Source organism: Geotrypetes seraphini, chromosome 16, assembly GCF_902459505.1.
Source record: "Geotrypetes seraphini chromosome 16, aGeoSer1.1, whole genome shotgun sequence".
Taxonomy (NCBI): Eukaryota; Metazoa; Chordata; class Amphibia; order Gymnophiona; family Dermophiidae; genus Geotrypetes; species Geotrypetes seraphini.
Genome location: NC_047099.1, coordinates 25,552,421 through 25,575,551, shown reverse-complemented (window position 1 = coordinate 25,575,551; position 23,131 = coordinate 25,552,421). Strand labels below are relative to the sequence as shown.

The 23,131-nt window shown below is 46.4% G+C and overlaps 2 protein-coding genes across 2 annotated transcripts in view; both read left to right on the top strand.

Moving 5' to 3' along the window:
• The window catches only part of RORC (RAR related orphan receptor C), a 48,289-nt gene extending 40,393 nt beyond the window's left edge, over positions 1 to 7,896 (top strand). The window contains exons 9-10 of the mRNA XM_033924945.1: positions 4,059 to 4,168; positions 6,951 to 7,896. Coding sequence (XP_033780836.1) covers positions 4,059 to 4,168; positions 6,951 to 7,109 — 269 coding nt within the window. The 3' untranslated portion in view covers positions 7,110 to 7,896. The remainder of the gene's footprint in view (positions 1 to 4,058; positions 4,169 to 6,950) is intronic.
• Positions 7,897 to 21,426: 13,530 nt separating this feature from the next.
• LINGO4 (leucine rich repeat and Ig domain containing 4) lies at positions 21,427 to 22,911 on the top strand. Its single transcript, XM_033923367.1, has one exon. The coding sequence runs from the start codon at positions 21,427 to 21,429 to the stop codon at positions 22,909 to 22,911; it is 1,485 nt and encodes a 494-aa protein (XP_033779258.1).
• The last annotated feature ends 220 nt before the right edge of the window (positions 22,912 to 23,131 follow it).

The following is a 23,131-nucleotide window of genomic DNA, read 5'->3' as shown; positions in this document are numbered from 1 at the left end:
CCGAAGTTAAAAAGTTATAGGGGAAGAGAAGGGGTGAACACTCAAACAAATATAACAAAACACAAAAATGTAAGCTAGATTATAAGCTCTTTCGAGCAGGAACCGTCTATAAATGTCAAAATGTACAGCACTGCATATGCCTTTCTCCTAGGACAAGCAGGATGAGTCAGCCACATATGGATGTTGTCCCAACACCTCCCAATTTGCAGATAAGCTCTCCAATAGCTCAGAGAGATTTTTTTTTTTTTTTTTTTCTCTGAGCATGTGCAGTGCCCGGGCCCCACTGGGCATGCCCGAGCCCTACCCATTTCCCCCTGCTTCCCCCTAATCCCCAGTCTTTAGTTTCCGCCCGTTCCCATCGGTCGGATTTTTCTACAGCTCTCCATTACAACTTTTCTACTCAACTTGAAGATGCCTGAATCATCTAAAGAAACAACTGGGATGCAGGAGGAGGATGAACACACTGGATCCTCATGAATTGTGAGCCCACTGATTGGATCTGGCGCTCGAGGTTTCCGTGTGGCTTGCATTGTGCGCACATGTCACCACGTGCACGCAAGCTAAGGAAGAGGGCACCGAGAGACTTCATGAAGAGAAGTGAGGCCCGAGAATCTTCCTCCAGCAGCCATCCTCATTGGAGCGTAGCAGCGGGGGATCCACAGATGAATCCAGTGAGGAGCCTCCAGGACATCCTGGCTCAGTCAACCCCCCCGACTGCAACTTGCCCGGTCGAGAAATCTCTCCCGGAAGTCCTGCATGCTGTCGCTAGCCGCCAGCCCCTGCAGGAAGCCGATAGGAGTCTCACCAGACCGAGAGATCTCTCCAGGAGTTCCTGCATGTTGCTGCTTACAGCCAGCCTCCGCAGGGCATGAAGAGAAGTGAGGCCCAAGAATCTTCCTCCAGCAGCCATCCTCATCAGAATGCAGCAGCGGGGGATCCACATGCTACAGTGGCAAGGAGCCTCCAGGATGCCCTGGCTCAGCTAATCCCCCCGCCTGCACTTGACCCGGTAGAGAAATATCTCCTGGAGTCCCTGCATGTTGCCGCTTTGAACCAGCCTCTGCAGGGCAGCCGATAGGAGTCTTGCCAGACCGAGAGATCTCTCCAGGAATCCCTGCATGTTGCCACGCAGCCATCCTCTGCAGGGCAGCCGATAGGAGTCTTGCATGCTGCTGCGTAAATCCACAGCCTCTGCAAGCAACAGATCGGGGCTTTCACCCTCCAGACGGCATGCTGCCTCTTACAGCCAGCCTCTGAAGGGAGCCGATTGGGGTTCAAAGATAAGTCCTATCTGCTTGTTTTTGGGAAAACCTCTATTAATCTGTTGCAGCCCCGAGGGCTCTGCCCCACCCTCCTCCCAATCTGAATTTAAGGAGAAAGAATCTCCCATGCTTCTTTCCCTTGGAGAGGACCTGCAGACCTCTCCCCCCAGTAGGAGACATGCTGCCCCAGAGTTCAGCTTATAAAGGACATGCTGAAAAAAAACCAAAACAACCAACTCGATGTTTCTTTCCCTCTTGGGGTCCTGCAGAGTCTACAATTCACACCTTTCCCACCCCGCCCCCCTCTCCCTCTCAGGTTGGGAACGAGGAGTCTGCCTTTCTCAGCAGGGTGCTGATATCTTCAGAGATGCGGCATGTCAGACCATGCCTCTCCAAGGATGGGGGTTTGAAACTCCTCAGTCTAAAAAGCTGTTTGCTCTTCATAAAACCTAGGCAGAGTGCTTTTCTAGCTAGCATGAGGGACTCTGTACTATTCATGATTTCTATAGCACTGAAAGGCATATGCAGCGCTGTACAGTTTAATATACAATAGGCAGTACAGCAGCAGAAGCCCACTCAAGAGGCATTATCACTCCTTTTTCTCTGCCTCCAGGCACAGTGGGAAACGCAGCCAGGTGCACTGGCACAGATGAAGGGGTGCATCCTGCCCCTTCTCTGCAGGCTCTCCCCCCTCTCAAGAAGGACAGAGAAGGGCGGTGGGATACATGGAGCCACCCAACCAGTCAAGTGGAGCAGCACATGAACCTGCGAACCACCAGGGGTGGGACCAGCAGCCACAGTTAATCCTCCTGCTGACCCACTCCTCTCTCAGCGGGCTACACTCCCCACTATGTCCCCCTTTAGAGGGAGCCACACACAACAACATGGCGCGGTTCAGCGGCATGCCATGCACCCAAGCAACGGAGGAACAAGCTACACACCAGCCTCCAGCCACGCCCCGAGTCACCACCCACAAAAATAAATAAATATTTACTAAAAAAAAAAACAAAAAAAACCCCCACAAACGAGGACTCACCCCACGTCCCTCCAGAAACTCACAGCCTTTCTCAAGATCCACGTGGGTGGACAACAAGTACCCAAGACAGAGTACTACAAGGCCTGAACTACCAGTACCAGTACTTCACGCAGGCAGTGGCGATTCCAGTCCACAAGAACCTCCTGGACTGCAGAGACGAGATTTGGCTGACTCCCTCCTCAGGGCAACCAACATCAAGGAGACTGGGATTGAAGTACCAGATCTTTCCAGCCCAGGGATTCGACAACCCGCAGCAGCCATACATGGACATTGCGGTAGCTAAAGAGAAACAGGGCAGCACGACCCCCCCCTCCAACCCCCGTCAGGGAAGGACCTGAAAAACCCTGGTTTCCACGGGGAAAAAGACCTTCGAGGGCGCAATGCTGAGCGCACGAATTGCTGCACTCCAGTTCCAGATGCGGCTTTATCAGGAGGCCAGTGAGAGAAAATAAATAAATAAAATAAAATAGAGACTCCAGCTCACAACTGAGCCAGTCCACACTGGCAGCAGTCTGTGCCCCAGCGCTCGCAACAGTAACATAACTGCTACGCAAACAAGCACCGCCCGAGGGGCAGGGGCATCCAAGACAAAAACAGAACCTTGACCACCCTCCGGCCCAGCAGGATCAGATTGTCTGCGAAGGCTTGGCCCAGGATCACCATCGACCAGTGGGCCCTCAGCATCATCAAGCAGGGATTCCGAATTCGTCTCCACTCCCCCCCCCGAGTGGGCGGGGCACCCTCCATCTGACGACCCAACTTTCCTGCAGCAAGGAGAGGACCTGCTTCGGCAGAATCAATAGAGGCGGTGATGAACAGAGGAGATCACCAAGGGGTTTCTACTCCAGGAACCCCCGCGTCACCATGGACAAGGACAACGCTCGTCCCTGGATCTCTGTAAGCTCAACAGATGCATACACAAGGTCCAGATGCACTCTCTGGGTACAGTCTTGGCCCTGTTACAGCCCGAGTATTGGCTAGTATCCCATGCACCCAGCCCACAGGAGGCATCGTCGCTTCTAAAGCCAAGACAGACGCCTCCAGTACAAGGTCCTGCCCCTTGGACTCTCAACGGCTCCAAGAGCGTTCACAAAGTGCGTGGCAGTGGCACTTCCTCGCCTTCAAGGGGTGCGCGTCCTATCTTATCTCGACAGCTGGCATACCACCATAACCCTCCTCCAAGAACTGGCTCGGCCTCCACAGCCAGGCAAGGGATGCACAAAGCGCTAAGGCGCAGGTCCAGTCGGTACATCCCTCGGCTAGGGAGTCACCCATATGTGGCTGACTCATCCTGCTTGTCCTAGGAGAAAGTGTTGTTACTTACCTGTAACGTAGGTTCTCCGTGGACAGCAGGATAGTCAGCCACACAACCCACCCGCCTCCCCATACGGCCGACCCGGCCACAGCTAGGAACATCCTGGGGATTAGGGGGAAGCAGGGGGAAATGGGTAGGGCCCGGGCACTGCACATGCTCAGAGAAAAAAAAAAAAAAAATCTCTCTGAGCTATTGGAGAGCTTATCCGCAAATTGGGAGGTGTTGGGATAACACCCATATGTGGCTGACTATCCTGCTGTCCACGGAGAACCTACGTTACAGGTAAGTAACTACACTTTCAGCGATAAGTAGTGGTAAAACGAGGGTGTATGATACACCCGCCACTAAACGCCTTGTTCTCCTGTTTTTCTCTTTTCACTCTCACAGTGGCTTTTCCTCATTCTGTTTGCCCTCATCCAGCTGTTTCTATAATCTTCCTCTACAGGCCACCCCTGGATACAAGAGAAAGGGAAAGTGATCCGTCTGCAGTGTGACTTGGCAACGGCCTTCAAACAGCTACTCAGGACACATCATCGAGAAGGAATCCTTGCCAAGGTGTGTGTGTGTGTCTTGCTACATGGGTACTGTATGTGTGTGAGGGGCAACGGGCATGCGTGGGTCTCACCGTGTGGTATGTCTTGGATTTGTGAAATGTGCTTACTCAGAAGTGTGTTAGTTTATGCTATTATTTTCATTTTTTTTTTTTTAATAAAATTGTTTTATACCATCTTGAATGGCTTTTGCTACGAAGAGGGTATATAAAGGTTTTTTAAAAATATACAACACATAATAATAATAATTTTATTCTTATATACCGTCAAAGCCATTGTAGTTCAAGGCTTTTCACAATAAGCAGAAGAGCTGGACAATCAGCAAAGTAGTTACAATGTAAAGTCGTTGAGTACATGTATGCAGTATAAAAAGAATCATAGAAAAGAGGTAATCAAAGTAAGGTTGTCGAATACATGCAAGCAGAATATAGTGGTGAGGCTTTAAAAGTGCTTAGCTACGTGCATACATGTAAGTGTTAGGGGCATTTTTAAAACTCTAAGGCATCCAAAAAATGGCATAAAACGGCACTTGGATGTACTAATTGCCAAGATGTCCAAGTGCTGATTTTCAAAACTGCTGTTCTACCCACTGTGCGTCCAAGAGTAAAGGGAGGAGCATGTTGGAGGCGGGCTTTGAGCTGGCTTAGACTTGGATGCCTTGCAGCGATAATCAGACCTTCCCAGGACGTCCTGGATGGATCTTAGATGTTCTGAGCTAGACCTGTTTTACAAACATTGTAAGTGCCAAAAAGGTGCCAAACTGACTAGATGACCACTGGAGAGATTAAGTAATGCCCCCCCTCCCACCCCCCTAAAATTTGAATGAAACAATACATGCCTGTCTCTAGAATAGCAGCACCTGGTATGGGGAAGCCTAGCAAAGCATCACACAGATGTCTTAAATAGCCTGGTGGGTGGGCTAGTGAACCATAGAGAGGAGGACCCAAGCCCATGCACCACTCTTAACCACTACATTTATGGTGGAAAGTGTGAGACTACCAGAATCCTACTATACAGTATTGCCATATAGGTGCCACCTGCATCCATAAGGGCTATTGTGGTGGTAGACATGTGGATATAGTAGGTTTGGGAGGAGTTTTGTAGAGCTCACCATATATTATAAGGGGTTATGGTGAGATGTACTTCTGGCACCCTTTACGTGAAGTTCACAGCAGTGCCCTCTAAGGTGCTGCACTGCTCTATTGGTATATGTGGCCAGCCCGTTACAATGCTGGCCCCTCCCACGTCCAAATGATCTGGATGTTTTGAACTTGGACAGTTTTGTGGTTGAAAATGGTGAATAAAGTTGGATGTTCTGGTGGCCAAGACATCTAACTAGGGGGTCCTTTTACTAAGGCTCTATGGACGCTTTAGCATTTAGCGTGCGCTAAATCAGCGCGCCTTAGTAAAAGAGGGTGTAGGTGATCCCCCCCCAAAAAAAGAAAAGGATGTCTTGCAGTGAGGCTGGTTTCAAAAAGAGCTGTTTCTCCTCCTCCGACTTTGGACATTTTGCGGGAAACATCCAAATTTAGACTTAGATGTCCCTCTGTGTTTCTTGTGTATATGTCCACGTCTTGACTTTCCTGTAAAATAAATATTGTATTTCCTTCCCCTGCTATTTGGTTTTCGGATTGCAAACCACGTGCATATGCTTGACATTGGAGGTGGTATAGCAAGTTTTAAATAAACTGTAAACTGTGTGGCTTTGTAAGTCTCGCTGCATGTGTCTGTGTGGAGAAGTTAGTATGTGTACATGCCTGCCTCACTTCATGAGTGTAGAGGTCTTCAATGTAGTTTCCAAGTTTATTAAAATTTGGTATACCACTTAAAAACTGTCAAAGCGGTGTACATTACATTTTAAAAAGAAAGAGAGTATAAAAATTTGGGGGATATACAATTAAGACCTAAACCACAAGATAGACTGAGACAAATAAGAAAGGGGGGTAGAACTACAGTTGCAATAGAAAAGAAAACCAAAAAGGGTCAACACAAAGGGGGAGGGGAAGCTATGCACTTCCATTATTTAATTTTAAGGGAAGTAGGTGGTCCAGGATGGAGAGACTATCATCTCTCATAAGCGTCTTTAAATTTAAAAAAGTCTTTAAGTAAATTATACATTTTGGTGGAATTCAGTCTGCCACATATATAAGATGGAAAAGATGATAGCGTTACAACAAGGGAATTTTCATAATTTTAAAAAAATATGGGGACCATTATTTACTCTAATGATCAGATATCTTAAGCACATGGGTAGTTTATATTTGGGTTGGGATGGGGAATATGTATCATATGGAAATGGGAATATTGTAAAAAGGGGGGTATTTATTTTATCTTATAAGAATATTTGATTGTAAATACAAGTGATTTGTGAAAATTGTTTTATTATCTATAATTCACTTGATGTAAGAATCAAAAATGAATAAAGATTTATTAAAAAAAAAAAAAAAAGTCTTTAAGTTCGTTTTAAATTTATCAATATTTTCATCCTCTCTTAAGTGGTAGCGAGTTCCAGTGTACAGGTGCGGTAACTGAAAAGATACGTTTCCGGGTGGTGTTGTAGAAAAGGCGTCTTAAGGATGGGACACGTAAAAGGAATTTGATTGCTAGATCTTCATAAGGGATAAGTAATCTATCAATAAATCCCGGTGTGTGCAAAATTTTTGTTTTAAATGGAAGCAGTAAGATTTTATAGGTAATTCTGTGGACGGTAGGAAGCCAATGTGATTTTATTAGAAGGTGTATCCGATTATTCTCCCAAGTGAAGCTTTGTTTCTTTCATTTGACAGCTGCCTCCAAAGGGAAGACTGCGCGGTTTATGTCAGGAACATATGAACAGACTCCGACTCTTCCGGGATTCGCACCCAGCTATTGTGCATACGTTATTCCCCCCTCTGTACCAAGAACTCTTCACCTCTGACACTGACTCCCAGAATGCCATTCAGTGACTAGATAAAAATCAGTGACTCCCCCTGCTTCTCTCTCTCCTTCACTTCTTCTCTCTGCCTCTCTCTCTCCCCCCACTCCTGTCTCCCCTCCCTGTCTCTTCTCTCCACAACTTATCGACTTATTGCAGGTCGCCTTCTCTCTCTTTTCCCTTCTTCCCTGTCTTTCCTCCACATACCTCCTTGCAGCCCTGAGGTCACCTCTGCAGAAGAAACTTGTCTGTGTTGTCAAAAAGGTTACACAAATCCAGATAGCAACCTCCTAAGTCCTTGAAGGGGACCCAGATTGGAATGCAAAGGGGGAGAGAGAGAGAAAGAGAGAAACTCACACTGGCACACAAAAGGATCAATATTGAATAAAACAGAAGCTTCTGCAGCAGTGATGGCAGCCATTTTGAGAACAGAGCCAAAATAGGCAGATGACCCCTTTCGAAGCTCCTCCATGCTGGATTTTAGGTTCTTCTTCCTTCAGAATGAGCGTGTTATCTGGAACTGGATAAATAAGACAGGTCATGCAGGGAGATCTCACCCCCTGTGTCTCAGGCTTCAGGGGTCATGACGGCCAGCTTCCATCGCCTGCCTGGGCCTGAGCTGAGCTGCCATTAAGAAGAGAAGCTGAAGTGAACACACTCAGGAAACTTTCCTGCTGCCCTGGTTCTCAAGCGTCAGGATGGAAAATTCTGAAATAAATCAGAGAGAAATCTTATATGTTAGCAAAAAAGTGGAGAATTCTTATAGTGCTGCATGAAGATATCATCTGCAAAAGATTATTAATCATTTTTACTCTCCAGATCTCGACTAGTGATTTCCAGTGAATGATGAGAAACTGCCTTGTGTCTGAATCTTTAATTTTTGGGAGTTGTCACTTCTCAGCCCAAAGTCTCTCTTGTAGGAACAGTGGTATTTGTAAGCTAATCTAAGCAATGGTCGTAGACTAACGTGACAGTGTAGGAATGATCAGTCTGTGTTCTGCCTGTTGAATGGCTATGTGAACATGAGTATGTGCTGGCAGGAATGGCTGTGTGCATTGTATGTGTGTCAGTCCTAGTGAGTGTGTATTTGTGTGTGTGCATGTCTTAAGAACATAAGAATAGCCTTACTGGGTCAGACCAATGGTCCATCAAGCCCAGTAGCCCATTCTCACGGTGGCCAATCCAGGTCACTAATACCTAGCCAAAACCCAAGGTGTAGCAATATTCCAATACAGGGCAAGCAGTGGCTTCCCCCCATGTCTTTCTCAATAACAGTAAAAGTTAGGGTTTCCAGAGGTCCGGATTTACCTGGACATGTCCTCTTTGTCCGGGTTTTGAAAAGCAGATTGCGTCAGGAGGGACATCCACGTATGGGGGAGGCAGGGCTTGGGGGCGTGGTGTGAGCATAACAGGGCGGGTCTGGGGACGGATCTATGGGTCCAGATTTTACGTAAGTTAAATCTGGTAACCCCAAATGAACATGTGAGCATTGTCCCCGTGGCATTCTCTAAGCCAGGCTAACTCCCATGGTCAACAGTCAGACTCGATGTTCAATGCTGGACTGTTTCTGCTGGCCAAAGATACTGTAGGTATTTTGGTGGCTGCCAAACTAAGCCAGCGATGCTCTGAATATTGCCGGCTGTTCCTGGCCAGTTAAATGGTTTTTAATATCAGGTGGATAATCATTTTTGGCTAAAACCGAAAACACAGGCAAAAATTAAACTATACTTACTCAAACTATAATTAAAGGGCACAAGATATATGTTTATCTACTTTTTACTATTCAAAATATTAAATGAAACTAGATTTTTAGCAAAAGTGCTCAGAGTGCAACATCTTTACCCCCAACGGAATATGTGGTGTCAATAAGCATCATTGCACTAATCTAATAATTATTTTATCAAAAAGATTCTGTACTTATCTCAGATCGTAACTGTTGCTTCTAATTCAGTTGTTTAAAAAACAGCAGGCAGCCCTCGGTAATCCATATGTGCAAGACCTGTCACTTTAATCATAAAAAATATTCAAAATGTATGCTCCAATCCACAACCCAAAGGGAAAGATATTGGGCCTGATATATGAAGCCGCAGAAGGCAGCGCAGCTATACCCCAAGGACGGTGGCAATCCCAGATAGTCAATTAAGGCCCAGGCCGTATCCAGCCACCAGCATTGAATACCTGCATCAAGGTTCAGCAGTTCACACTTAGCCAGTCAAGCCCATTTTCATCAGTTGGCCGGCTAAGGCTAATGGCCAAATATAGACCTGCATTTTAGGCAGGTCTATTTGGCCATGTGCCTCAGCTGGCCAGATGATGAAAATTGGTGGTAATCGGTTGTCTCCTGCTGAGTATCAATGGGTAGCCACTTAGCCAGCTGGGAGCCATTCCTGCTGAATATCAGGGGGCTAGTCTTCTTGAATATTAATTGGTCTCACTGTAAAATCTGTTCGCTCTTCTGCTTAGAATAAAATTTTTGCAAAATGCTTCTTCAGGAGGGCTTATATTCAAAAATCTTGTTAGAACAGAGTATTAATTGCTTTTATTTGTCGGTATCTTCCAAAGAATATCTACTACTAGCTCCCAATTAGCTTGACTACATTCCAAAGATGTTGTGCTGTGAAAATATTTCAAAAAAAATAATCACCTTATTTCCACATAAATAAACAACCAAATACTTTTATGGTCACACAGCGACTCTAGATTTCTAAGTGAACGCTCAGACCCATGACCAAACTCTAGTGAAAAGTCACGGAGTCAGTTATAATAGAGACCATCACAGCAACTTCACTGTCTCTGCATACAAGGAAAAGATAGGTAACTTATCTGAATGCAGAATGGCACTGCTGTTGCTTTTTCACTGCTCCGGGTACATATTTAAAGTACTAACACCCGCACCGGGCATTTTGCGCCCGCACCTGGAGTACTGTGTTCAATACTGGTCGCCGTACCTCAAGAAGGACATGGCGGTACTCGAGGGAGTGCAGAGGAGGGCGACTAAGCTGATAAAAGGTATGGAAAATTTTCCATACGCTGACAGGTTAAAAATGCTGGGGATGTTCTCCCTGGAGAAGAGGAGACTTAGAGGGGACATGATAGAAACCTTCAAAATCCTTAGGGGCATAGAGAGAGTAAATAAGGACAGATTCTTCAAACTGAGAGGAGCCACAAGCACTAGGGGTCACTCGGAGAAATTGAAAGGGGACAGGTTTAGAACAAATGCTAGAAAATTCTTTTTTACACAGAGGGTGGTAGACACATGGAACGCGCTTCCGGAGGAAGTGATAGGCCAGAACTCTGTACAAGGATTCAAGAAGGGTTTGGATAGGTTCCTGGAGGATAAGGGGATAGAGGGGTACAGATAGAACTTGAGGTAGGTTATAGAAGTGGTCAGAAACCACTTCACAGGTCGCAGACCTGATGGGCCGCCGCGGGAGCGGACCGCTGGGCGAGATGGACCTCGGTCTGACCCAGTGGAGGCAACTTCTTATGTTCTTATGTTCTAACACATTGCAACTGCCATAAGCTGTTAAACAGAGACAGTGAACTTGCTGTGATGATCTTGCTGGGCGAGATGGACCTCGGTCTGACCCAGTGGAGGCAACTTCTTATGTTCTTATGTTCTAACACATTGCAACTGCCATAAGCTGTTAAACAGAGACAGTGAACTTGCTGTGATGATCTCTCCGTGACTTTTCACTAGAGTTTGATTATGGGTCTGAGCGTTCACTTAGAAATCTAGAGTCACTGTGTGACCATAAAAGTATTTGGTTGTTTATTTATGTGGAAATAAGGTGATTATTTTTTTGAATTGTTATATGGGTATCACACCTTTGAAGAAACAAGGTCCCTTATATTTTATGTGCTGTGAAAATAACCATGTTGAAAGCAATACGTAAATGATGAGTTGATTTAATAAATATGCTTTCACACAAACATTCGCCAACTAACCTTATCAAAAATAATTTAAAAAAATCTTTGCTACATTTGTTCTTAATATTGCCTTCTCGGTCCCCTCACGGTAGGATAACTTCTCTGTTCAAAAATGCATGCCGTCATTTAAACTGTGATGTATACAGACACAGATTTAACATAAAAATCTATTGAGAGCTTCATTTGCTACAGCATGTAAGTATTGCACAAAAAGAGGGTTTTAATACAGTTTGCAAATTGGAGCAAAAAATGGGCCACTCAACTTCACTGTTCTCTTGGTCCTCTTGGTTTACTACTGTCACAATAATAAACAAATTTTTGTTCGTTATGTAACACAATAGTGAATGCATTGCCATGCTGGATTTGAACCTGCAGTACAACTGTATGTTGAAGTCCTTTAATGTTGTGCCCAGCCTTTCAGCCAAAACTGATACTTGACAGAAAAGGGATTTAGGACCAGTTTTTCCATCATAACCAAAACAAATTTGGTCGGCCTCAGTTCTAGTCATTACAGAACCCACAGCCTGCCATACAGACCTAAGGCTAGCACTTTATTTATTGAAAGTATCTTAGAGCATATTTGAACACTGCAATGATTGGGTGGTGAGGCGGAGTAATCAGCCTTCATGTCTCTGAGCAGAGTTCTAAGTATGAAATAAATTTTTTTGAATGTATGAATCACATTTTTTGATGATCCAGCAGTGACTTTATTTTGTTTCACTGACCACTTTAGTCACTCCATAATACCAACGGTTTGAATTGGTTACCCCTGTATATATTTTGTGCCATACAGACCTGGCTATGTGAGAGTCTGCTTTTCCTCCAGGATTCCTAGTTATTACAAGAATTATAGCCTGCCAGACAGACATGATCATACCTCTGATCATACAGTGGAGTCTTCATCCTTCCTCCCATGATTGACCAAGAAATACAGGAACTGAAAGCAGATAAAAACCATACAGCCTATCCAGTCTGTCCATCCACATCAACTACTAGTCTCTCCAATCCCTGGATTCCAGAAACATCACTGTTCTCTGTTTTAAAAGCGTTTCCATTAATTTACTTCCCACAGAAGTCAGACTAACAGGCCTGTAATTCCTTCCTTACTTCCACTTTTGTGGAGAGGGACCATATCTGCCCTTCTCCAATCCTCTGGTACCACCCCTGACTCTAGAAAAGCATTGAAAAGGTCAGCCAGAGGACCCACCAGAACTTTACTAAGTTCCTTTAGTATAGGGTTACCAGACTTCCGGATTTCTGGAGGTCCGGACGGCTTTTCAAAATCCACTTTGTCCGGGTTTCGAAAAGCTTTCCTTCGTGCAGGAGGGCATCCATGCATGCACGGATGTACTGACCGACGAGAACAGGCAGCGGAGGGCGGGGCTGGATTGGAGACGGGGCTAGGGTGGGCATGATGGGACGGTCTAAGGGTCCGGATTTTCCAGATGGAAAATCTGATAACCCTACTTCAGTACCCTTGGATGTACACTATCTGGCCCAATCGCTTGGTTCACCTTTAGTTTGGTTTGGTTAGTGAGACACGAGAGTCCTGAGTCCTCCTGAGCATCACATCCCCACTATAGTCTCCTTTTGCAACTTCCTTCCATCTTTGGCAACAAACCTAGCATGGAAACCTATTTTTAGTGTATTGTAACAGTGGCCTGGACATCTCCAATATCAGCCACCTCATCTCTGTGAAATCCTTCTCCACAATCAATCCTAGTCCCTGAAACCCAATCCTGGACGGCCGCCTGGTTTACAGTAGAGGTTTTATCAGGGAATAACGCATGTCAAAATGAGTGCTTCCACAAGAGAAGTCACTGATCGGAAATCTATATGGAGGTTGTGGTGATAAATCTGCCATTAGAACTCAGAGCCCTGTGAGCACCGCTGAAATTGTAAAAATCCTGAAACCAGACTACGTCGATGTAACATCAACAGAGTTCTCCTGTAAAAGGATTTTTTTTTTTTTACCATCAGAGACCTCTCAATCCTGGTTTGTGCTTCTGTTTGTTTCAGGGCTAATTTCTGCTCTGATCACTAGCTGGTTTCAATGGAAGAGAGGGAAACAGCCCCCACCCCAGGCTCTTAATCCATTTCATTCTCAGTGTCCCTTCCTCCCCTCATTGTGCCCCTCATCTGCTTTTTAATAAAGGTAAGTGCAGCTGCTGGAGGTTGGGAAGGGGGAAGAGTGTCTGCCAAGTCTCACAGTCTTGTACACAGGTACCGGTAACTGGAGATGGATATTCATAATTGTCCCTGCTCATTCAGGCTGTCACTTAAGCTGAGCCAGGTGGCACTTCTTTGTCATCCTTAAACTGAAAAGTTTGCAGCTGAAATAGATGGGATGGGATGAAACAAAGTTTTCTGACATATCTTCACTGGTAGGTAGAGGGGCTCATTTTCTTCGGAGGGGGAATTATATCCATAGTACCCATCCCTTCACTTCCCTGCTCAGCCAAGGCATGTCCCTAAGTGAATATGGAAGCCTGGGGCAGGAGCTGGGAAGAGAAGGGAAGATTCCCTGGGACAGGAGCTGGGAGGAGGTAGGGGAAGGTGGGATACCCTGGGACAGGAATTGGGAGGGAGGGTAAGATGCTACTACTGCTATTAATCATTTCTATGTAACCACTAGACATATGCAGTGCTGTACATCAAAACATAGAAGAGACAGTCCTTGCTCAGAAGAGCTTACAATCTAGTCAAGACAGACAGACTGGTCAAGCCACTGTGCTCAGGTGGGGCAATTACAGAGGGAATGATAAAGACAGATACTGGTACTTAGGTGGGTTGGAGTTTGGAATTGAAAGCATCTTCAAAGATGTGAGCTTTGAGTCTGGATTTGAATACTGCCAGAGACCGAGCCTGACGTATCGAGTCAGGCAATTTGTTCCAGGCATACAGTGCCTTCACCCTGCAACAAATCTAAAACTGCTTTAGACCAAGGAAACGTTCCTTCCTTTTTCTCCCTCACTCTTCTTTGATGGAGCCAGCCTTTTCCCTATAGTTGTCAGGTGACTCCAGGTAAGCGGGGACAGGTTGAGGCACTCCTGGGTTTGCCCTACTGTGCAGGTATGTGCTTCCTATCACCCTCCTTCAGGTGATCAGAAAAAGGCATGTGGTATATTTTTTGTTGTATATGGAAGTGGGAGGGGGTGGGGATTATATATTTTTGTTGTATGATATGGTAGATTTTCAAGTGGTATTGTATTCTAATTGTTTGATATTTACTGTACACTTGTTGTGAATTATAAAATAAATAAAGAATTAGAAAGAAAAAGGCATCCCCTGCAGGCAATGAAGGGGGCAAAAAACCAGGAGCAGGAGTGGCTGAACAAATCTTTGAAGTCCTGGAGCTACCTAAACTGTCACTACAAGTCTCATTGCTGCACCCTGAGGTGGTACAAGGGGTTAGAAGATGATGGTATCTTTGGTAGGGACTGAGTGATGTCTCCCTTGTGGTACAAGATGGCTCTTACACGGACTAAACATGTCCTACTACTTTTTCTTCTCTCTCTCTTTAATGTCTCCTTTAGTCTTTTCCTGCCACCCTCAATTCTTGCCTTGGAGAAGCTGGTCAGAGATATTTTCTGTGTGTAAATTAATTATCTTGAGAGCAAAGGAACCTCTCTTGCCCTTTCTGGAAAATAACCAAAGAGGAGCCATGGGACCTGGATACTGGGAATGAAAAAGAGGCAGAAATGAATTCTGTAAACAGGGCCAGCCCTCTCAACGAGCATCCCTGGTTTATGGCCACATAATGAGTCCCTGCACATGGCCCTGTGTACCTCCCAATCTCCCATAAAGCAGTTACTTATTGTAACAGGGATTATCCAGGGACTGCAGGTAGATATTCTCACATGTGGGTGAAGTCATCCACGGAGCCCAGTTGCGGACAGCCTCGCAAGCAGCCTTGCTTGTAAAACTTTAAGAAAGTTCACAACTGCCACACTGCGCATGCGCGAGTGCCTTCCCTCCCAAGGTAGGGCGCATGTCTCCGCAGCGTCTCCTCAGTTCAGATAGCTAGCTAAGAAGCCAACCAGGGGAGGTGGATGGCTTGTGAGAATATCTGCCTGCTGTCCCTGGATAACACCTGTTACGGTAAGTAACTGTGATTTATCCCAGGACAAGCAGGCAGCATATTCTCACATGTGGGTGACCACCAAGCTAACCAGAATGGGATGGTGGGAGTATTGGCAATTCAGGAGAATAAATTCTGTAACACTGACTGGCCAAAATGGCTATCCCATCTAGAAAATGCATCCAGACAATGAGAAAGCCTGCGCCCACTGAGATGCCAGGGTCCACAAAGGAATTCTGAGGTGAAGTCTGGCAAAAGGAGTCATGTGAACGGTAGAAGCCATGTGACCTAGGAGAACTGTCATGTGTCTTGCTGAAATTGAAGACAGAGAAGACATTTTTTGGCAAAGTTGAATGAGAGCATCCTGATGTTGTTGAGGAAGGAATACTCTGAGTTGCACAGTGTCCAGTACAGCTCCGATGAACTGTAAAATCTGAGAGGGCTGTAGTTGGGATTTGGGAAAGTTGATTTCAAAGCCCAAACTTTGGAGAAACCACGTAGTTCGTTGGGTCGCTACAATAACCCCCTGATATGTTGAATCTTTGATGAGCCAGTCGTCCAGGTACGGGAACACCTGAAGACCATAGTTGCACAGAGCTGCTGCCACCACAACTAGTCACTTGGTGAACATTCTAGGAGATGATGCCAGGCCGAAGGGTAGCACTCTGTACTGAAAATGAAGATTTCCCACCGAAAATCTGAGGAACTTGCGAGAGGCTGGATGAATGGGAATGTGAGTGTAAGCCCCTTTGAGATCTAGAGAACATAACCAATCATTCTGATCTAGAAGGTGATACAAGGATGCCAGAGACAACATTCAAAATTTTTCTCTGACAAGAAATTTGTTGAGTGCTCCGAGATCCAAGATAGGTCGCAGATCGCCCGTCTTCTTTGGAACTAGGCAGTAGCGGGAGTAAAACCCCCTGCTCTGCTGTTCCAGAGGAACCTCCTCAACGGCACGGACATGAAGCAGAGCCTGGGCTTCCTGAAGAAAGGTGGTCTGCAATGGATTGGAAGGATACTCTCTTGGAGGCAGATCTGGAGGAATCTGGATTAAATGAAGACAGTAACTTTCCCTGATGATTGAGAGTACCCAGAGGTCGGAAGTAATGAGTTCCCAACGTTGGTAAAAATGATGGAGACGACCCCCCAATGGGAAGAGGAGAGGACAGAGGCAGAATGATTGAGGTTATGCTCTGTATTAGATGGTCAAAAAGACTGAGGCCTTGGGTGCAACAGGAGTCTGAGGGTTTTTTCTGCCTTTGCTGTTGTTGTTTCTTAGGGGGTGCCCTTGAATAAGGAGCCTCCCGCTGAGGAAAATGCCTCTGGTAGGATGCAATAGGCCTGGAGCCTTTAGAGGTAGAAGGCTTAGGCTTTGGCCTGATGATGGAAGCAAACAATTTCTCATGTTCAGAGAAAACATTTGATAGCTGCTTCGATAGACATCAAACAACTCATTGCCTTGACAAGGAATGTTGGCCAGACGATCTTGAAGATTCGGGTCCATGTCTACAGTGCGAAGCCAGGCAAGTCGGCTCATTGCCACCGAGAATGAAGTGACCCTTGAGGAAAGTTCAAATACATCATATGAAGATTGAATAAGATGAGTGCGAAGGTGAGCCAGTGTTGCACAGCTGTTGAAACTCTGGAAGCCGATGCTGTGGCATATATTTGGTAAAATCAGGGATGGTGTTGACCAAATGTTTGAGATAAGAAGTGAAGACAAAGTTGTAAATCAAAACTCTGGTTGTCATAAGTGAATTTTGATATAGGTGACGGCCAAACTTGTCCATAGACCTGCCCTCTCTTCTAGGCGGGATGGTGGCATAAACTTTGGCAGGATTGGTTCTTTTTAAAGAGGACTCCATGAGAAGGGACTGATGGGATAATTGAGACTTTTCAAAGCCCTTACAGTGGACCATCCTGTAGCGAGATTCCAACTTCACTGGCACAGCGGGAACAGAATAAGGGTGTATCAAGATTTTGTTTGAAGGTTTGAAAAAGAAGTTGATTAATGGGTAATTTTTGAGATTCCCTAGGAGGATGAGGCATACCCATTTCTTCCAAATACTCCGTGGAGTATTTGGAGTCAGACTCCAACGTGATGTTCAGATCCTTACTCATTTGACAGAGAAACATGGAAAAGTATACCTGATCTGAAGAAGGACAGATGTAGAAGTTACAGCCCCTCTGGGGACAAGTGATCACAATGTGATCAATTTTTCCATTGGCATCGGAAAAGGGAAACCAATCAAGACTAAAGCCACAACCTTTAACTTCAAAAAAGGGAATTATGACAGCATGAGAACCATGGTTAAAAAACAGCTCAAGAAGGGGAAAACACAAATCCAAACAGTTGATCAAGCATGGTCTCTTCTGAAAAACACCATCATAGAAGCACAGAATCTTTACATACCGAAGATATCCAAAGGAAGGCGAAAAAAGGTCAAAGGCGAACCAGCTTGGTTATCCAAAGAGGTGAAGGATGCAGTGCGGGAAAAGAAGAAATCATTTAAAAGATGGAAACGAGAAAAAACGACGGAGACCTGGAACTGTCACAAAAGCGACCAGAAAAAGTGTCATATAGTGGTAAGAGACGCCAAAAAAATCTATGAAGAAAAGATAGCGAAAGAAGCCAAAAACTTTAAGCCCTTTTTTAGATATATAAAAGGAAAGAAACCAGCAAGTGAGGCAGTGGGCCCTCTCGACGACCAAGGAAGGAAAGGGTCAATTAAAGAAGACAAACAGGTTGCCGATAGGTTAAATTCATTTTTTGCATCTGTCTTCACAAATGAGGACACTGCAACAATGCCAGAAGCAGGGAGGATATTCACCGGAGGCATAGAGGAAAGCCTCGCAACAGTAAATGTGGAGTTGGACATGATATACTTTCAGATTGACAAACTAAAGAATGACAAATCCCCTGGACCAGACGGAATTCATCCGAGAGTATTAAAGGAACTTAAGGTGGAAATTGGGGAACTATTACAATCCTTAGCTAACATGTCAATTAGAACCGGGCAAATACCAGACGACTGGAGGATAGCAAATGTCATCCCAATTTTCAAGAAAGGATCAAGAGGTGAACCGGGAAACTACAGACCTGTGAGTCTCACATCTGTCCCTGGGAAGCTAATTGAAGCAATAATTAAAGATAACATTGTACAACATCTGGAAGATCACAACCTAATAAGAGCTAGTCAACACGGCTTCAAGAAAGGGAAGTCATGTTTGACAAATTTATTTCAATTCTTTGAGAAGGTGAACAAACACATGGATAGTGGACAACCAGTGGACATAATTTACTTGGACTTCCAGAAAGCATTTGACAAGGTCCCGCACGCAAGGCTTATGAGTAAATTACTAAGTCATGGAATAGGAGGAGAAGTGCACAGATGGATCGGCAAATGGTTAGAGAACAGAATGCAGAGAGTAAGCATAAAAGGGAAATTCTCGGACTGGGAGAAGGTGACTAGCGGCGTGCCCCAGGGCTCTGTTCTTGGGCCCATCTTGTTCAATATTTTTATAAATGACCTGGAAGAGGAGACAACAAGCAATATAATCAAGTTTGCAGATGATACAAAACTATGTCGGGTAGTGGGCTCTCAAAGGGACTGCGAGGATCTTCAGAAGGATCTGAACCAGCTGGAAAAGTGGGCGATAAAGTGGCAGATGAATTTTAACGCAGACAAATGCAAGGTAATGCATCTGGGAAAGAAAAATAAAGAACATGAATATAGGATATTGGGTGTGACATTAGCCAAATGCGAACAAGAAAGGGATTTGGGGGTACTGATAGACAGAACCCTGAAGCCATCAGCTCAATGCGTGGCGGCGGCGAGGAAAGCAAACAGGATGTTAGGCATGATTAAGAAGGGGATCACGAGTAGATCGGAAGACGTCATAATGCCACTTTACAGAAAAATGGTCAGACCACACTTAGAATACTGTGTCCAACACTGTTCTCCATACCTTAAGAAGGATATAACTCTGCTGGAGAATGTGCAGAGGCGAGCTACGAAACTTGTCAGAGGTATGGAGAATTTGAACTACAAAGAACGCCTCAGAAAACTGGGACTGTTCACCCTCGAAAAGAGAAGACTGCGAGGAGATTTGTTAGACTTTTAAAATATTAAAAGGATTTGATAAAATTGACCAGGAAACAGCATTACTGACATTTTCAGATGTGACACGGACAAGAGGTCATAGCCTGAAACTGAGCGGCAGCAGGTTCAGGACAAATGTCGGGAAGTTCTGTTTCACACAACGAGTGGTGGGTGCTTGGAATGCTCTCCCAGAGGAGGTTGTGGCAGAGACTACTGTTCTGGGTTTCAAGCGCAAGTTGGATTCATACCTTCTTGCAAATCACATCGGGGGATACGGGAAATCCGGGTCTCCAATAAGGAGCACCTAACTGGGCCTCCGCGTGTGCGGATCGCCGGACTAGATGGACCTAGGTCTGATCCGGCGAAGGCGTTTCTTATGTTCTTATAAGGACAACCTCGTGAAGGAGAAGGTGACCTTAAGGCTCCTCTCATCGCAGAGAACGAAGGTGAAGCTTCTCTGGAGTACTGATACCTGAAATTCGAATCCATAGGTAAAGATGACTCACTGAGAGAATGCATAGAATACCTTGCAGGAGAACTCGAGTGGCGAGAGTGGTAAGGCTCTGCAGGAGGTCTGCTCAACTGAGGAGTTGGAGGCCTCAAAGAGTCTCGATGTCTGGATAAGCGAAACCTGTCTCAAGAAGATGACCTGGGCCTCGATGGGTACCTCGACAGCTGATGTGGAGAACTGTGCATCGAATCACGGTCCTGTGATTGAGTCAGATCCAGCTTGGAAGATGAATATCGAGGAGTCCTTGCCCTATGCCTCTTGAGAGGAAGGAGGGCTGGAAGTCAGAGATAGACGTCGCGACACCAAAAAGGACTCAGCTCCTTGTGTTGAGGTATCTCAAGGCACTCATAAGGACTCAGCTCCTTGCATAGAGTGTGCAGACTCCGACTGAGACACTTGCAAGGACTCGACTCCTTGATTAGAGTGTGTAGATTTAGCTCGAGGCACTCTTAAGGACTCAACTCCACATATAGAGTGACTAGGATGAGCTCGAGGCAGTGCCAAGGACTCGACTCCTTGTGATACTGCTGAGTGCTCAGGCTGGGCTGCAGGAAGCAGAGTCGAGGCAGGAGTAAATTGGGCAAGCATGTTACCAAACTCCTGATGAAGAATAGGCTAGATCATATCCTGCAAAACCAGGACCAAGACCAGTGGATCTGGTACATTTGGTGTGACTAAAGTCTCCAAGGAAGATGAGGAAGAATGATGCCTTGATTTATTGACATGCTTCTTGGGCAGCTTCGAAACCACCGGTTCCAAGGGTGGCATGCCTGGAGGAGTTTGCTTAGCTACCTTACCTGAGTGAGACAGTGAGGATAATGGCTCCTCAGGAGAAGATTTAGCAGATTTGCCCGAGGATGAGGACTTCCCAAACGAGGAAGGTTTGATTAAGGTTGAGGTTGATGTAGAAGTTGGGAACCCCGTAAGAGACTTGAATGGATTCGGGGTTGAGGTCGAGACTGGGGTTGGAGTTGGTGTTAGGACCTTAGGTAAAGGTCTATCCATACCACCGAATATCTTCTCTACCTGAACTCTATGACATTTAATGGCTTGAGGTTGAAGGGTAGCGCAGCGGGCACACGACTCCGGACAATGGTCGGGTCCTAAACACACCACTTGTGTGGGTCAGTGAGGGATATCGCGTGCTAGCAGCGACTACACTTCTTAAAGCCTGTGACCGGCCGGGACATAAGACTGGAAAATAGCCGTGGTGAAATCAGAGCCCATAGGCTGAGGCTGCGGGGTAGGCCCCGCCATGACACAAAGAAATAAAGAAACAAAACTTAACTTTTTTTTTTTTTAAATAAAGAAATGAACAAGCAAAAAAACACAATGAAAAAAATTACACGAGCCGCGGTGAGAGAAGACACAAAGTAGAACTAAGTCTAGCGCAGAGCTTCGAAAGAGGACTTTTCAGCTCCGTGGAAAACTGATAACTGAGGAGACGAGCGCCCTACTTGCTTGCGAGGCTGTCTGCATCCGGGCTCCATGGATGACGTCACCCACATGTGAGAATATGCTGCCTGCTTGTCCTGGGATAATCTACTCCTACCCATAAATAACAGCACCATTTACTGGCACAAGAGCTAAATGGCCAGCTTGCCCTAAAGCTGTGTTCATAGGAGCCATAGAATGGGAAGAAGGCGTTTGGCTGCTGGTAGAACGTTCCTGCTGCTCCCTGACCTGTACTTTGTCTCTTTTGCAGGGCAAAGGTCCAAAGATGACTGTGGAGATTCTTAGGTCTCAAACCCTCCTGATCCTGGCAGCTGCCTTGGCTAGGGTGGGTAGCAGCTGCCCTGTCAGATGTGAATGCTCATCGCTGGATTACTCAGTGCTGTGCAGTCGCCAGCACCTGAGCACAGTGCCAGCTGATCTGCCCCCCGACTGCCAACTCCTGGACCTCAGCCAGAATCAACTCCGTAGCCTGAGCAGGACCATGTTTATACAGCCCCGAGTCCTGCAGGAGCTAGATCTGAGCCAGAATCTCATTGCTAGAATTGAGCCTGGCACGTTCAGCCTCTTGCTTGAATTGCGGACACTACGCCTAGGAAAGAACCAGTTGAAGATGGTAGCTCCCGGCACCTTCGCCGGCCTACATTCTCTGGCTGAGTTGGACATCAGTCACAATGGCATCGCTTTGCTGCTGGAGCGCACTCTACAGGATCTGGCTGAACTTCGGAGCCTGGATGCCAGCCACAACCAGCTCCTCTTTGTGGCCCCAGGGGCACTACACAATCTACGGCAGCTGCATTGGCTCAGCCTGGAGCATAGCAACCTGGCCTCTGTGCCATCGGCAGCTCTGGCACAACTGCCCCAGCTGTATGAGCTGCGACTGGGTGGCCTGAGCACCCGCAGCCTGCGCTCCGGCACCTTTCCGGCACTCCCGCAGCTGCGGCTACTGCAGCTGGACTGGTGGCCAGCGCTGGGCTGGTTGGAGCCCACTAGTTTGGGAAAACTAAATCTGAGCTCACTCAGCCTAACCCGTTGCAACCTGAGCCAGCTCCCCTGGGCTGCCCTGGAGCCCCTGCAGCATCTGCACCACCTGGATCTCTCCCATAATCCTCTGGCTGAGCTGCCAATCCTGCCGCCACTGCTGCCGTTGCGCTTAACTCTTCAGCACCTCCATATGTCCAGCTGCCGCCTGCGGACTCTGCCAGTTGCAGCCCTGCAGGGCTTGGTTCGCTTGCAGTTGCTCAATGTGTCCAACAATGAACTTCAGACGCTGGAGGAGGCAGCTCTGCCAGCTGCCCTGCACACGCTGGTGCTTGCCGGTAACCCACTATCCTGTGACTGCCGCCTCCTCTGGCTCTACAGCCGCCGGTACCAGCTGCACTTAAGACTCCGCCAGCCCTTCTGTGCTAGTCCAGCCACCCTGCGGGGATTATCACTCCTGGATATTACTGAGGCTGAGCAGCTTACGTGCAAGAATGTGATCACAAACTGCTCCTCTTCTTGCACCACTATCACTCCCAGCCGCCCCCCAATGTCCTTGCGCTTGGACACCATGGCACTGGCGATGGTGCTGGCCGTTGGCTTCCTGCCCTTCCTCAGCTCAGTCAGTATCTGCTTCCTCTTCATCTTCTTCTGGAGTCGCAGCCGGGGCAACATCAAGTACAGTGCCCAAATCACATATGTGCCTCCACGGCAAAGGAGTGGCAGCTCAGCTGATGAAGACGACAACAAATTTACCATGAAGCTGATGTAAGGTGTTGGGGGACGAAATTCTGCTAAGCCATGACTGAAAAGCTTGGGACCCTCTTCTAGGACAATGGAACACAATTCGGTCATGGTGCTGATGGATCACATCCCACCCTGGACACTCATGGATCTTGATTAAAAAAAACCAACACATTTTGTATAGATACCCAGCCATTCTTAGTACCTGCCATGCGGATAGGTGGAACTTTGCATAATGCATACGGGAG

Excerpts from the sequence above, each read along its gene's own strand:
- LINGO4 (XM_033923367.1), top strand. The coding sequence starts at position 21,427 with ATGACTGTGGAGATTCTTAGGTCTCAAACCCTCCTGATCCTGGCAGCT.